The 14,469-nt window shown below is 33.3% G+C and overlaps 2 protein-coding genes across 11 annotated transcripts in view; one reads left to right on the forward strand and one right to left on the reverse strand.

Moving 5' to 3' along the window:
* The window catches only part of Drep4 (DNA fragmentation factor-related protein 4), an 88,925-nt gene that overhangs the window by 41,994 nt on the left and 32,462 nt on the right, over positions 1 to 14,469 (reverse strand). For both annotated transcript variants that reach the window (XR_004975927.2, XR_004975926.2), the window contains exon 5: positions 14,169 to 14,257. The gene's annotated coding sequence lies outside the window, so the exon portion shown is untranslated. The remainder of the gene's footprint in view (positions 1 to 14,168; positions 14,258 to 14,469) is intronic.
* The window catches only part of LOC106615528 (uncharacterized), a 66,489-nt gene that overhangs the window by 27,479 nt on the left and 24,541 nt on the right, over positions 1 to 14,469 (forward strand). For 4 of the 9 annotated variants that reach the window (XM_070107189.1, XM_070107184.1, XM_070107188.1 and 1 more), the window contains exon 2: positions 3,036 to 3,932. The exons of 3 other annotated variants lie outside the window; for them this stretch is intronic. In XM_070107189.1, the coding sequence (XP_069963290.1) occupies positions 3,466 to 3,932 (467 nt within the window). In that variant the 5' untranslated portion in view covers positions 3,036 to 3,465. The remainder of the gene's footprint in view (positions 1 to 3,035; positions 3,933 to 14,469) is intronic. 2 more of the 9 variants (XM_070107185.1, XM_070107186.1) reach the window with 1 other exon arrangement.

Consider the following 14,469-nt stretch of genomic DNA (forward strand, 5'->3'; position numbering starts at 1 on the left):
CATAAATCCATGTATGTGGCAGCACCCCACACGCACCAACTAAATGTTCCGTCGATTGAGTAGCCCAAATGGCATATATAAATAAATATATATATTCTATAAATATACTTAGTTATATACTTGATTGTAGTATTTAAGAAGAATGCGGCATGGCAGACATCAGCGCTTTGTAATAGATCGCACGCTCCCTGTTCAACACACTAGTATTTGGCCTCCTGACAGCTTGCAACCGCATTCACCTTGTGCCAGAAACGCCGCCACCTACCTACACCTACATAAACACACATGCATAGTATACCTGTTAACAATAACAATGTTTGCTCTGACTGCCCTATTAGCCTAAAGGCAAGCAACCACTAAGTAAATGCCAGCCCAGATCAGATCGACATACACTCAAGACATTCATGCCTTGCCACAAGGCATTGAGAACGAGTAGAAGATAAAAATGCAAAATGTGCGACCAATCGCACTGAAAGGTTCCATCTCACGCTCAAACATTTTTTATCGCATTTTCTACTTCATTAGAATTTTTCATGATCGCATTGAATTGAGTTCGTTTTATTTTTTTCTTGGTTGGTAAGCGATCAGGGCACTATGACGTGATGTGATCATGAATAATTTTTTCTCTTTTGTGATAAAAAAGAAAACATAAAAAAGACCCACACACTTTGCTTATAAGCAAACCGCAGTACATACATACATACATACATGTTACTACATACGAGTATGTGACAGATCAGCTGTAGAACATATGTGCCATGGCATTTCGAAACCATACACCAACCAAATGCTATGAGTCAGCAGTATTTCCTCAAAATTTAACAACCTCAAATGGCTAGTTGAATTGAATTAGAGTTCAAAGCGCGCACAAACACAGTTGCGTGCCTTATTTGGGGTTCAAGAAGATCACATATGATCATTTCCGGTCATACTGATCACTTTCGCACTATTTGTCAGCGCACAGTCAGCGTCAAATGAATGTCCGCAAATTGAAGATTTGGCAAAAAACGAGGCCAAGCAGTATATTACATTACGAGGTACACATACGCACAAATCAATAAAACGTTGATATTTCCTCATTAATGATCATGTCAGGATCCTCTTTGATCATTCGAGCGTATTTAATGATTTAAGCTTATTATTACCGCATACGCTTATTATACGAGTTGTATACGAGTATCTGTGTGTATGCATTTTACTAGTGTTGCGTTTTGAACTCAGTGTGAGTAAATTTATTACGCTCTTTTATGATGCGTTTTACGTTTGCTGCTTAACCATTTGTTAGGCTTTGGTTACCGTTATACGCAATTGTTATGTTTTTCCGTGAATTTTATGTCGGTTTGTAAGCAGAAACAGCGCGATATCCAGCTGGAAATTTGATTCAGCTGTAAGTGTTATTTATTGACAGCTGTCAATTTTATGAACCATAAAGCTCATTTCGTGTAATGAAGATCATTTGGCCTGGTAATCGCACCGACTTCGGTTTTCCAACATTTTTGATATGAATGCAAGAAAGCTCTTTACCATATTTAAATTGTAATCTATAACCGTTTAGGGCGTAAATTTTATTTACAATGTCAATTGAAAAGTTGATCACCAATAAATATCGCAAACCAGGAAAGTCTTTCTCTAAAGTACGTAGTTAATTTTATAAATTTTGTAAGTAGATAGCAAATAACTGCATTAATGATGATTGCTGAAGGGAACCCTCAGATAAATTAAAAAAAAAGTACATTATGAACGTTTAAAGAACCTAAGTAAGTTATTAGTGTTGTAACAATGTAAAGAAATCACAGTTTTAACATCACAAGCGATTTTGTAAAAAATCAGCTGTCAAGTTCTTTTAGAGATCAAGGTTGCAATGGACACATGTGATATATCTTAAGCGATTTTTAAACATGTTCTCTTCCAAAACTTACTCGAAAAAGTATAAGGCTCACTTTTTGGTTATAGCATTTCCGAAACTACTCTTTATGTATGATTAAAACATCTCGCAGTACAAGATAATTTCATAATTTTTCTAAACTCTGGAGAAGCTATGTGTGAGACCTCCTAAATTTTAGATGATTATTACCTAAAAATTTGCGTGGAATCTAACTGCTTGGATTTGGTTAAAACTAAGCGCTTTACACAGAAAAAAAAACATAACAACAACAAAGAGTTAGTGAGCTCAAGGTAGAGTTTAATATTTATTTGTCGAGTTTAATGTTTTCAGAGTGGAAGTTTTGGCTTTTAGCTCTTTTCTCAGCTAAGATTTTAAAGTGTATACCATAAACGGTGACAGCTTAAAAGCCTGAAAAGCGTAGTACGCTCCGAGTCGTCGATAATTCTGAGTTAAATCTCATTTTGTGATCAACCACCTATTTTTTCGCTTTTGCGCAGCCTCAAGATTCGCCGCAAGATTCTAGAACAAGTCATACTTATAAAACAAAATAATAAAATTGCAATTTTTTGGTATTTTTTATATAAAAATAAAAAAATAACAAACTTAAGTACAAAAGTCATTTCAGCAGCAGCAAGTGCCAACAAACTCAAGACTAGTACGCAAATAATTTTTATTAGTAAACGAATTTGTAGGCGATTAAAAAAAATAATTTTTGAAATAAACACAATACTAATTTATATGCCAAAAAAATAATTATACGAAAATACGCTATATTTGTAGCGATTAATAGCTTAATAAAAATTAAAAAAAAAATTTTAATAGAATATATATTTTATTTTCATAATCTGGACTTTATCAAGGTACCAAAAACCATAAAGTTCTACTTGCAAAATTAAGTAATACTTTTTGTTTTGAAAAATCGTGTAATCAAGCGCTATTAACGGCTGGGTTATCGATATATATGTATGAAAATCTCTATATTAACTTCATATTATAATAATATTATTATATATAATTTATATTGTATATTCATGAATACTTGCTGCTCAAATGTCGCTGAAATGCGATATTATTGTAACAAAGGAATCCGGCGGCACCCACACTTCAGCTTTTATTTATTGTGTATAACAACGGACGATTCATTTTCTAGAAACGCTTAGATATGCGCACGTACATACGGACATATGTAACTGATAATAAAATTTATAGGCATACCAATAAAGGCAGCGATGAGTGGCAGCACAATTAGGTGGTGATTATAAAGTAATAAAATCAATTGAACCGGAATATAAAGAAAAAACATAAAATATTAATTTAAATACGTGATTAAGTCAGCAACGTGTTAGTACGGGTGCAACTAAAAACAACAACAAATATAACAAATAATCATAAGCAATCTGGAGTGATCGTCGAAGCACGCACCGAGTAAAAGAGACAACAAAAACAATTCAAAGTGATTTTCTGAATTCAAGTGAAATTGTGTGCAACAAAAAGTGTTTAAAACAAAAACAACAAGTCTTAAGTTTACTGCATTTTAATTGAAAGAAAACTCTAAACACGCGACCGCCACAAGTGTGAAAATGGCCACGACAATGCAACCGAGTGCCACGCCAGCGAATGCGGCCACAAATCCTCAATTGAAGCGCATTGTCTACTCGAAATATCGCGAACTTTTGGGTTCCTACAACGACAAGGCGAATGCAATTATCGAAACGCTGCCAGCTTATATGGTGCGCGAGGATCGCGGTTTTCATTGTGAGCCCAACAGCGCAGTGACTGCGACGGTAACAGCAGCGGCAGCGGCACCGCCAACAGTAGCGTCAACGGTGGCGTCGAAAACCATAATAAGTATACCAGCCAGAGCACCAACAGCAACAGCTTCGCCGCCAAGCCAACATATAACAGCAACAATTGCTGGCACAACATCGCCAGCAACACTGACGAATGGCACGGCGCCACCGAATTGCGCAGCGGCAGCGCTGTTACGACAGGTTGCCGCGGCAGCGGCGGCCGCAGCAGCAGCACAGGGTGAACGTGTGAGCGAATTGTAAGTGCGCACTTTTTACTCGTTTGAGATTGTGAGTTTGGGTTTCTAAATGGGTTTAAAGGATTTTTTAAGAAATTTATTCGTTGAAAAGATTTGTTTATAAAAATAATTAGTAATATAGTATATAGTAGGGGAAATGTAATATTTTAATATCTTTTGCTTGCTTACTGCAGATATTCTAATATTTTATTGGTGGATATAGAAAAAATAATGCTTTTTTGACGAAAGTGAAAGGCAAAATAAAAAAAAAAATTTTTAATTTAACTTAGTAGAAAAAATTAATTAAATGAAATAAAATTGTATAGAAATAATTAATGTAAATAAAAAAATATGAATTAACATATCAATTAACCTAAAGTACGTAACAATATACATTTTTTTAGAAATAACATTTTGTTAATATATAAATTCGGTCTTTAAAATAATTATTAACACTATAAAAATGAGCAAAAAATTAAGAACTTTTGAGAACGAAATGAACAATTTTAATATAAATAAAATTATAATATTAAAAAAGTTTTCCATACCAGAAATCATTTTTGATAGTTAAAATTTTATAGCAGCAATTCCGACATTCAATGAGCAGCTTCTTAGGGAGAAAATAACGTGTGCAAACTTAGAGACCGATATCTCAAAAACTGAGGGACTAGTACCGGCATATACAGACAGAAAGACGCTGATCATGATATATTTTATAGAGTCTCCGATGTTTCTTTGTGGGTGTTACAAACCTCATGGCATTGGTATAATAATATAAACAACTTAGCTGAAACGCATGTTTATTATTTCCATGCATTATTTTGTAAAGGCACGATTGTTTATAGACTGTTTCCTGATTTAATTCTTTACTTTGTAAGCAAACGATTTGTGAGCTTCTGTATTCATACCAATGTGTGCACTCCCTTCGCTGCAAAAACACAAAAAACGCCATCTTGTGGTTTCGCCACTCATTTTCCAGCGACTTGTTAACGTTGATCTATTTATAGCATCGCAAGTTGTCATTATGTCATGTACTGCAGATGCAATAGCTTGTGCGACACAACTTCTTCTAAACCCCCCAACATGGCATCCAAGCACACACATATACACCGATTGTACATATGTAGTCAGCAACGCATTTGCTTTTCTTTTTTTATGACGCCCTTGATCTTGAAAAATCGCTGTGAGTCAGCGTTGTTGGCTGTGTGGGTGAAGCGGGGGGGGGGGGGGGGGAAGGTGCCTCTGTGGTATTGTTTTTTGTGGAAAATAAAGAAAAGCAAAAGTTTCGCGGTCCATAAAGCGCCATGGCGGCCTCCCCACTCCAAGCGACACTAAGTGAAATGCCATTGAACGCTTAAAAATGCCTTCCAAGAAGAAAGAAAATCAAAAGACAAAGAAAAAAGAAAAACGTTGAATGCCAAATAACAAAAGCACAAGCAACAAATGGGTGATGCCAATCAACGACAGCAGCAACATGTTGTTGCTCCATACCGATGAATTGGCAGACTGTATGCAGCTATATACATATTTATGTAAGCTTATATATCTACTTGTATATATGCATATGTGCACACACTTGTAAATATATACATATCTGTATTTATATATATATTGTATGCTTGCCGGTTGCTATGGCTTAGGCTGTTGAGTATACCGCATTTCTTTGTTGCAGCCTTTGTTTGGGCAAGCAAAATGCAACTTGAAGTGAGTATTACGAGATTAAATGGCGTTCATTAAATTGTGGATGATGCTGGCCGTTGAAAAAAAAGGAGTGGAAAAAATTGTTGCACGACGAATCAGTATTACATATGGGTCGCACATTCACTGAGTGTCGTATTTTTAAGTATCGCTGCACTATTTTTAGCAATCACTGATTTCTGTGGAATCAGCAGCGCGCAAAAGAACCAAGTATGGGAAGAAAATCGAAACTTGATGAGTAAGGGAAGTGGAAGTTTTTATGCTGCGTCTTTATAATTTTATATTTAGGTGGTGCACATTTTTCCAAGCTAATTATTAGAATTGAGTTAAAAAATGCGAAAGAAAAATTAAATTTAAAAACATTAAAGATCATTAATAAATTAACAAAGATAAGTTTGAAAGTTATTATAATAAACAAATAACATAAAAAATGAGAAAAAACATTAACTCGGTTGCACCGCAGCTAAAATACACTTCACAAATAAAGAAATTTCTATACAACGGCTTCAATTTGATTGTTCAGTTTGTATGACAGCTATATGCTATAGTGGTCCGATATAGAAAGTTTCTTCAAACATTTTAGCATTGCTCTGGCCAATTATCCATGCCAAATTTTGTGAAGATATCTCGTCAAATCAAACAGTTTTCATATAAGAACATGATTTTGATCGGTCAGTACGTATGACAGCTATACGATATAGTGACCCGATATAGGTGGTTCCGACTAATGAGTAGTCTTTGGTAGAAAAGGAGGTGTGCAGAAATTCAGAACGATATCTTAAAATTTTAGTAACTACTTCGCTAATATATTAGTTGTAAGGCAATAAGCTAAATTGCATAACAATTATTTGACAAAAAATAATTGAATAATTAATACTCAATTAGCGCCAAAACTAATGTAAATACAATTTTTTTATACATACTCGTATGCATCTACATACATATAAACGTTAGCAAAGTTTAGGTGATAAAACTTTGCCTAATCAAGTTTTTAATTATAATACTACTGTAGCCTGAATGCAACACTGATAAGAAGTAGCATTCAATATTTGGTTCAATATCAAAAATTTGAAGCTCAAAAATGCTTTTTGGATCTGTTTCGTTATAAAAAACTAAAAATTTCAACGAAAATATTTAAGATTTCCGACTTTCTTGCTTATTTCGGTAAGTGGAGCAACGGCACATAGAAAATATTTAAAAATCTAGATCGTGTAGTAAAGTTTAACTAATTGATTTAGTAATGTGTGAGTATAGTAAATCCATTTATATCGATCTAAATTATTTATTGATTTAGGTCATAGAAACCGAAGAGTTTCTGTAAACATGACAAGCATTTGTTTTTTACACACCCTAATGTAGTAATGTAACAAACCTAAGTCAAATATTATTGTTTCCTTCAGATATAAGAGGGCCCCAAATGGCGAATTAACAATATATAATCAAAATGAAATGGAACATTAAAGATAGTATATAAAGAGCTAAAAAACCAACAAAAACTCACTAATCGAAAATACAATGTTTTAAGAATGAGCTGTACTAAAGGCGCAATTTCTTGATTTTTGTTGAATTCTATTTTTGAAATAATATTCGCAAACTGAGAGTCGTAAATCAACAATAAATATGAATATGTTATATACTGAGTACATTTATGAACATCGATACATGTATATGGTATATAAATATATATCAACAATATTTAGTCATTTATATGTCACCAAAGAAATTTGTCTTGTTTTCCGAATATACGTATAACAAACCACTAAGTGCAATTCTAGAGCAAACAAAAAAGTAAACAAATATTGTAACACACGAATACAAAATTTCTTTGGTCATAAAGCGACGTGCCAAATGACATGACTCTTTTGCTGGGTGGTGCCGCTATGGGAGGAGTATTACAAGCACAAAACACTCACGTCACCTTCATTCTGATTAGTCAGCGTTGACCTGTAGAATGAACATAATTTTCGAAAATTTTGCAATATTTACGTTGTTTTTAAATATAATTTAGATGCATTTATTTTTAAATACAAGATATTTCATTATTTTTGTTAAACAACATTGTGGCATATATACATAGACCTACATATGTATGTATTTAAAAACAAGCACACATGATTTAACTTGGTCACAAGCGTTTAATAATAGCAAAAATTATGATCAGTGGTTTTTGAAAATTATTTTGCAATTTTTGTTCAAATATACTAAATATGTACAAACAAAAAATTTTTTTATTTAATTTTTTTAACATTAAAAAAAAATCGTTACAAAATAGGTCACAGCAAATGCTCTGACTCAGCAATGAGTGTGCAATATTACTTTTCGCTATTGTTTATTTTTTATTTTTTTCTAAGCAAACAAAGCAGCATTTCACTACTCAATTGATTTCTGTAAGCTACAAGCACCTATCATATCAGTTGATTTCCATAATTTAACTGTCAAAAGTGTCATTCAGCTTTGTTTACTTTTTCCTGGTGCTCAGCTGAATCAGTTTTTTGAGCGCTCATACCTAGCAACTACCGGTACAGCGCCCAACCACTTCGCACATTATCCACACTTCAAACAACTTCATAACGGGTTTGGCAATTTTTAAAAAAGTGGCCGTCACAGCGGATACTTAAGTTGTGTTAACTGCAGGAAGTGGCGCATAGAAATTAGAAATGTCAATACTGAATGCCACTGAAATTTATAGAAAGAGGATAAAAAAATGTTTAATGAAGTGCTTGAAAAAAAGTATCTGAAGCAGTCTTTAATGGAAACACCACAGTACTGGTGAAGAGCAAGCAGATGGAAAATAATAGGGAGGGGCATTTGATCTTAGTCTGCTCTTTTTTCATAAGTTTCTACTTGGTATGGTAATCTATAAAAAAAAATAGCATATACTTCAGAAAGTTGTCATTTTGGTTACCAATCTCATAATATGAACCATGATATCGATAGTGAAGTAAAGATTTAGAAAATTTTAAATTTAAAAAGAATTTAGATCTTTTCAAGCGCTAAGCAACGAAGTAGTGGTTGCCTTTTCGAGAATCCTCCTTACATCGATAGGTTTTTTATACAACATTCAGGAAATAAAATTTGACAACCTACCAGTACCTTAGGGTCTCCTCTTTTCTGAATATCGTGATTTTTCACAAAAACAAAATTAGTTTTGGAAAGAGCTTAGAAATGTTTCAAAAACATCTGATCTAATGGATGACTTTATTTTAATACATCAGAGTGCCCATAGGAGTGATCGAAGGATGGAGTATATGTTAAAATAATCATAGATGCTACTGAAGAAGATTTGAAGGTGAGACAGAAAAAAAAATCTTTTGTCTTGATGCGCTGTTAAGAGCTGTAGTCGGGCAACTCAAAATTCGGAGTTGCTATAGCGTTCAAACAGTGACTCTTATTTAATAACTAATAGTACTTATTAGTTTTATTGAAAGTAGTTATACTGAAAGGTATTATCTGTATAAAAAAACACCATACTTAAGTTGGAGTCATTGGAGAAGACTACAATATCTACAAATATCATTAAACATATGCTTAAGCAATCCTCGAATTACGGTGATAAGTTAAAGGTCGTGCCAGACTGTCACCTTTTGTGCTTCCTTCACAATCCCACTGTGCTGAATCATATGGTCGTAAGTTTTGAGTACATATATTGTATCCCGATTAATGCAACAAAAAATAGAAGCCGGAGAGACTTTGAAATATTCCGACAATTTTTCATCTTTTTTAAACAAATATTTGTTATAATTTTTCTCCAAAGTTCAAGATTAACAGACACTGATGAATAACAGACAAGTGCAAAAAACGTAAAAGCAACATCTTTTTTTTTCTTTTTTTGTGAAAACATATACCGAAATCAACAAAGAATAAACAATTGTACAAGGCGTTTCTCTACGAAAGCGCGGCGTATTGTTGAAATGCTTCAAACATAAAGCAGACTAAACAGACCGACTACCAAAACGATAGACGAAAAATGTGAAATAACCTATGCTCATATGCAAATTATTCCAGTAAGAAAAATCACGAAGAGAGCACGTACAAATTGTTTAAAAATTTTCGCTACAATTCAAATACAATTGTCAGCCTACACCGTCACATAAGACAAAGTGCATAATATTGATACTTCTATACGCCAGCTGCCACACTTGTTCAACGAAAACACAAATAATTAATTTTCTTAATGTTTTCTGTTACTTTTTGCTTGTTGGTTTTCTTTTTTCGGCTATTTTCGTTCATCAGATTTAGAGTCAGTTGCAACAATTCGTAATTTATTTTTCCATTTCACTTTGTTTTGTCTGTTCAATAAATATAGTGGTGGTGTTGGAAAATTATTACTCACGCCAAATGCCAGAAAATATGTAGAAATAAATTGCAAAATTCTTTATATTAAATCAAAAACAACAAATGTAGGTATGAGTCAGATAATTTGCGCTGTGCTTTTCGGATTTTATAGAATATTGTTTATTTGTGGTTTTGCGGAGGAGGCAATCAGGCAGATGATTGAAATTGAGGTCGAATAGGGTTCAGGCATATATTTGTTTTTCTCGGCTTTCTTTTCTAATTACCTAATTGTTCAAATGTAAGTATGGTATATACTTAATAGATAGTATGTTTAATTAAAATTTTTATTAAATTATTTAATTCACAGTTTAAATGGAAATTGGTTTTAAAACTTTATAGAGAGGTTGTTGTTATAAGGTCATAAACCATAAAAAGGTATTTAATTTATCCCGGAAAAGTTGAGCTTTTATAGATCATCCTCAGATCTAACCCTAAATAAGTTTTCATACATCATTCTCAGATCTAACCTAACTGTAGAAGCTACTGCATATCACTGTATTCACGAGGCTCGGCTAGAATGACGAAAAGTTCATGAAATGAGGTTCAGACGTCTGTTTTATTTTTGAATAGAATAATCTTAACTGATTTTTGAAAAAAAAAAATCATAAAATTAAACCGTTTCCCACACTTTTTGCTTCAGGAACATAGCTAAATAGAGTTTGCATCCAGCATATTATTTACACAAAACATAACATAATGGTTTCATGACACTGAGATATTAGGCAGCAAAAAGAGAAACCGTATAAAAGTCATACCGATAGGGATTAGATCTTTATTCATGTAGGTTAACATACAACAAATATCAGGTTTATATCTATCAGTATCATAATGTTCAACTGCTAAAGAAAAGCTTAAGATTCTTACGAAAATATTTTGAGCGTTTTTTGTTATTCTGTGTGGCTCAACTATAGAAACTTTCAATCATCGTAATGTATAATAAGTAGATATCCTTATAAAGGCTTATAGACGTTTTGAACATATATTTAAGTTAGTCGATTATTAGGCCTTTGAAAAGATTTCACTAATAATCAGTAAGAATTCCAAAAGTGCTGTCAAAACACTGCCCTATGAATATTTTTATACCCTGAACAGGGTATATTAAGTTTGCCACGAAGTTTGTAACACTCCAAAGAAAGCATAAGTGACCCGCTGAGGTATATATATAAATGATTAGCGTGACGAGCTGAGTCGATTTAGCCATGTCCGTCTACCCTTCTTTCTAACTGTACATACGTACTGTCTGACTGTACATACATACGCAACTAGTCCCTGAGCTTTTGACATGTGCTTTTCTCCCCGCAAAGCTGGTCATTTCTTGAAATCGCCGATATCGAACCACTACGGCAAATCGATCGGGCTACTATAGCACATAGCTGTCATATAAACTGAATGAAGAAAATCAAGTCCTCTAATGGAAAACTTTATTTGTAGAGATATCTGCACGAAATTTGGCATGGAATATTATCCAAAGCATTGCAACCAGCTCCGAAGAAATTGATCGGACCTTTATGTCATATAGCTGCCATATAAAGTGACGAATCAAAATCAAGACAAAGACATTTTTATACCCTTTTATGGTACAATAAATGCACCTGTAAAGGGTATTACAGCTTTGGTACAACCGAAGTTTATGTCCTTTCTTGTTTTATATAAAAATATTTTATTTTTAACTAAATGGCCTTAATCAACCACCAACTATCCAAAATAGCTAGTATTGCAGCACATAAAAATGAATAGGAATTATAAAAAAATATGCATTACAAGCACTATAAACACAGTTGTTGGTTAAACGCCACGAAATATTATTATTAAAGCGCCGTTGAAAGCCGTTCGCCATTAGGTGGCAACCATAAAATCTGCAAACAAATTGTTATTGCCACATAGCGCACCGTGCTCGCAGCATTTATATCTATATGTATGTATTTATGTATGTATGTATTAATATTTTAATAAAGCTGATGATACCAGTCTGTTGACCCAAATTTTCGGTGCCACCAAAGCATTACCTAGAAAAAGTGAATAAATACAACTTTGGCGCGCTCCACAGTGGTGACCTGTGGCAGTTAGCCGGTTGCTGCTTGGTGTGGCGCTGCCACTTTAAAGTGCCCGTCTGCGCTTACAAGTAGTTTACGATAGAACTACTTTCCTACTTTTGTGTGTGAAAGAGCGAAAAAAGCGTGAAATAATTGCGAAATGTGTCTGAGAAACCTGTTGGCTTAGAGCCAGTAAAGCTGGCTGTTTATAACGCTAAACAAGTGTAACAAATCAAACGAAGTTACTCGACACATAATGGCATATAACATTATAATACATAAATATGTGTGTATATATGTTTATTTGAAATATCATTTCATGGTCATCTGCAGCAAAATTCTCCGCGCTTCGCACGCATTTCCACTTAAACGCTTAACGGCTTGTGAAAGCGCGTAATTATAACTGCATAATGTTCTAAGCGCAAACTAGTCGTTATAATATAGGTTTATATGTGTGTATACTTGTATGTATGGGGAGCATGCGGCACCGCATACAAAATAATGAACTGATAAGTCTGTCTATGTTCGTTCTTGCGAAAATTAAATGTAATGTTGTGGTTTATTTAAATTATTATGATTGTTGATTGGAGTGGCATATTAATATGTAGATATGAAGACGTAAGTAAAGCTCGTGTGACTGGTTAAACTTGGTCATACCTAAACGGTTGTCATTTTTATCATCTGCGATGTGTTTGGCCGAATTAGGCAACCATTAAGCGGTTACATGGGTTTCGTCGAGCTATTTTATTCAAACTCATTATTATTCCGAAGATACATATTTGGTTAAGATTGTGTTTTTGTGAATATTCAAAACTCGGTCAGTACAACGTTATTTCCGGCAGTCACTCGGAAAAAGGTGCACCCGCGTTGACAGCAGAATTTCTGACAGGATCACAAAAGTTAAAAGAAAATAATACGTGCTTGAACTAAGACCATTAACAGGTGTTGGATCGAGCAAAAACAAATAAAGTGAAAATTGTATTTTTGGCAGACTTCTAAAAAAAACGCAAATTTTGGTGAAAATTTTTCGACGTGTTTTTGTTTTAAATAATTGTACTTCAAGACCTTGTTAAGAATATCTTGAAGACCTGTGTAAAACTTCATTAAAATCGGTTGAGTAGTTCGCGAGAAATCTTGACAACCAACTTTGAAAACACGGTTTCGAGAAACACGCATTTAAAGTTTTAAGTAACTATATAGCTGACCTCGAGCGCTCAGCTTTTCTGGACTGTATACTCGGATTAAGTTGAGAATTTGGTACAATATTCTAGAGATGTTGTAGAATTAAATAAGACAATAATAAAAAAAATCGATTTTTTTAAACCGTGAAACCCATGTAACCCCTTAAACTGACTGTAGCATATGGGAAAAATTGGGTGCTCTGGTAATTCTACATGCAGTTTAACTAGCTGTAAATATTGCAAAATCACGAAGTTTAAAGGGAATCATGGTAACTTAAAGTTTTTTTTTATCAAGTAGTCGAAGGAAGACATTACCCTGTGATCAAATATGACCCGGACTGGTGCGAAATCCTACACTGGTACAATTTGTGCGTGTTTGACAGCAGTTTGTTTACGGCATGAAAAGTTTGTCTGGCGATTATTACCATTGAAAAAATTTCAGCAACAAGTTTGCTTGAAATTTTATGTTTGGAAGTGTACTTTATAACGAAAATAAATATTTGAGTGCCACAGAGCATTCAATAAAAGGTGTGAAGTCATCAAAAACTTGCCTCATGCGAGTCGTGCATCCAGCTCCGTTAATGACGATAACATCTAAAAAGTTAAAGAAAGATTCAAATTCGTCGTGTTGGTATCAGAGGGATAGCATAGAATTTCAACATCACTTTTGAATCGAGAATTTGAATCTCCAAAAGTAAAGCGAAACCGGAAAAACCAAAATCAGCTAAAGACACTGAAGGTCATTTCAACCGAGGTTTATAACATATGTCAGTCCAGTTCAAATTTGATCGGATAGTATATGTAATAATTACTATAAATATTTAACTTTTATTTTTTTTCCAATTTCATTAACTTATGTGCAGCCCTTTATTATATATTCGATAAAATTTTAGTCAAAATAAAGTGTTTCCTATTTTAAAGAAATTCAAATATATTATTTTTGTCAAAATTAAAAAAAAAAAACCAAATATAGAGTAGAATTGTAATATTTCTTGTATAATTGCACTTACCTTGCATTAAAAGCAATTTCGCTCACATGTATTGTACTCTTTTAGTCGTTGATATAACCTTAAAAACATATATGAAACGTTTTCTTTATCTGAAAACAAAAAATTAAAAAAAATTAGGAACCTCTGAAAATTATTTAGACATATAAAGATAAAAAATATAATCGATCAAATTTAAAATTTTCTATATAAAACAAGTATATTTATTAATACTATGTGAATATATTTTATTACAAATAAATAAATTTTATAATTTCTTTGGTCAAATATCGCCTTCCACCTGTGATTAGCATATCGATGCAAA

Source organism: Bactrocera oleae, chromosome 3 (assembly GCF_042242935.1).
Source record: "Bactrocera oleae isolate idBacOlea1 chromosome 3, idBacOlea1, whole genome shotgun sequence".
NCBI lineage: Eukaryota > Metazoa > Arthropoda > Insecta > Diptera > Tephritidae > Bactrocera > Bactrocera oleae.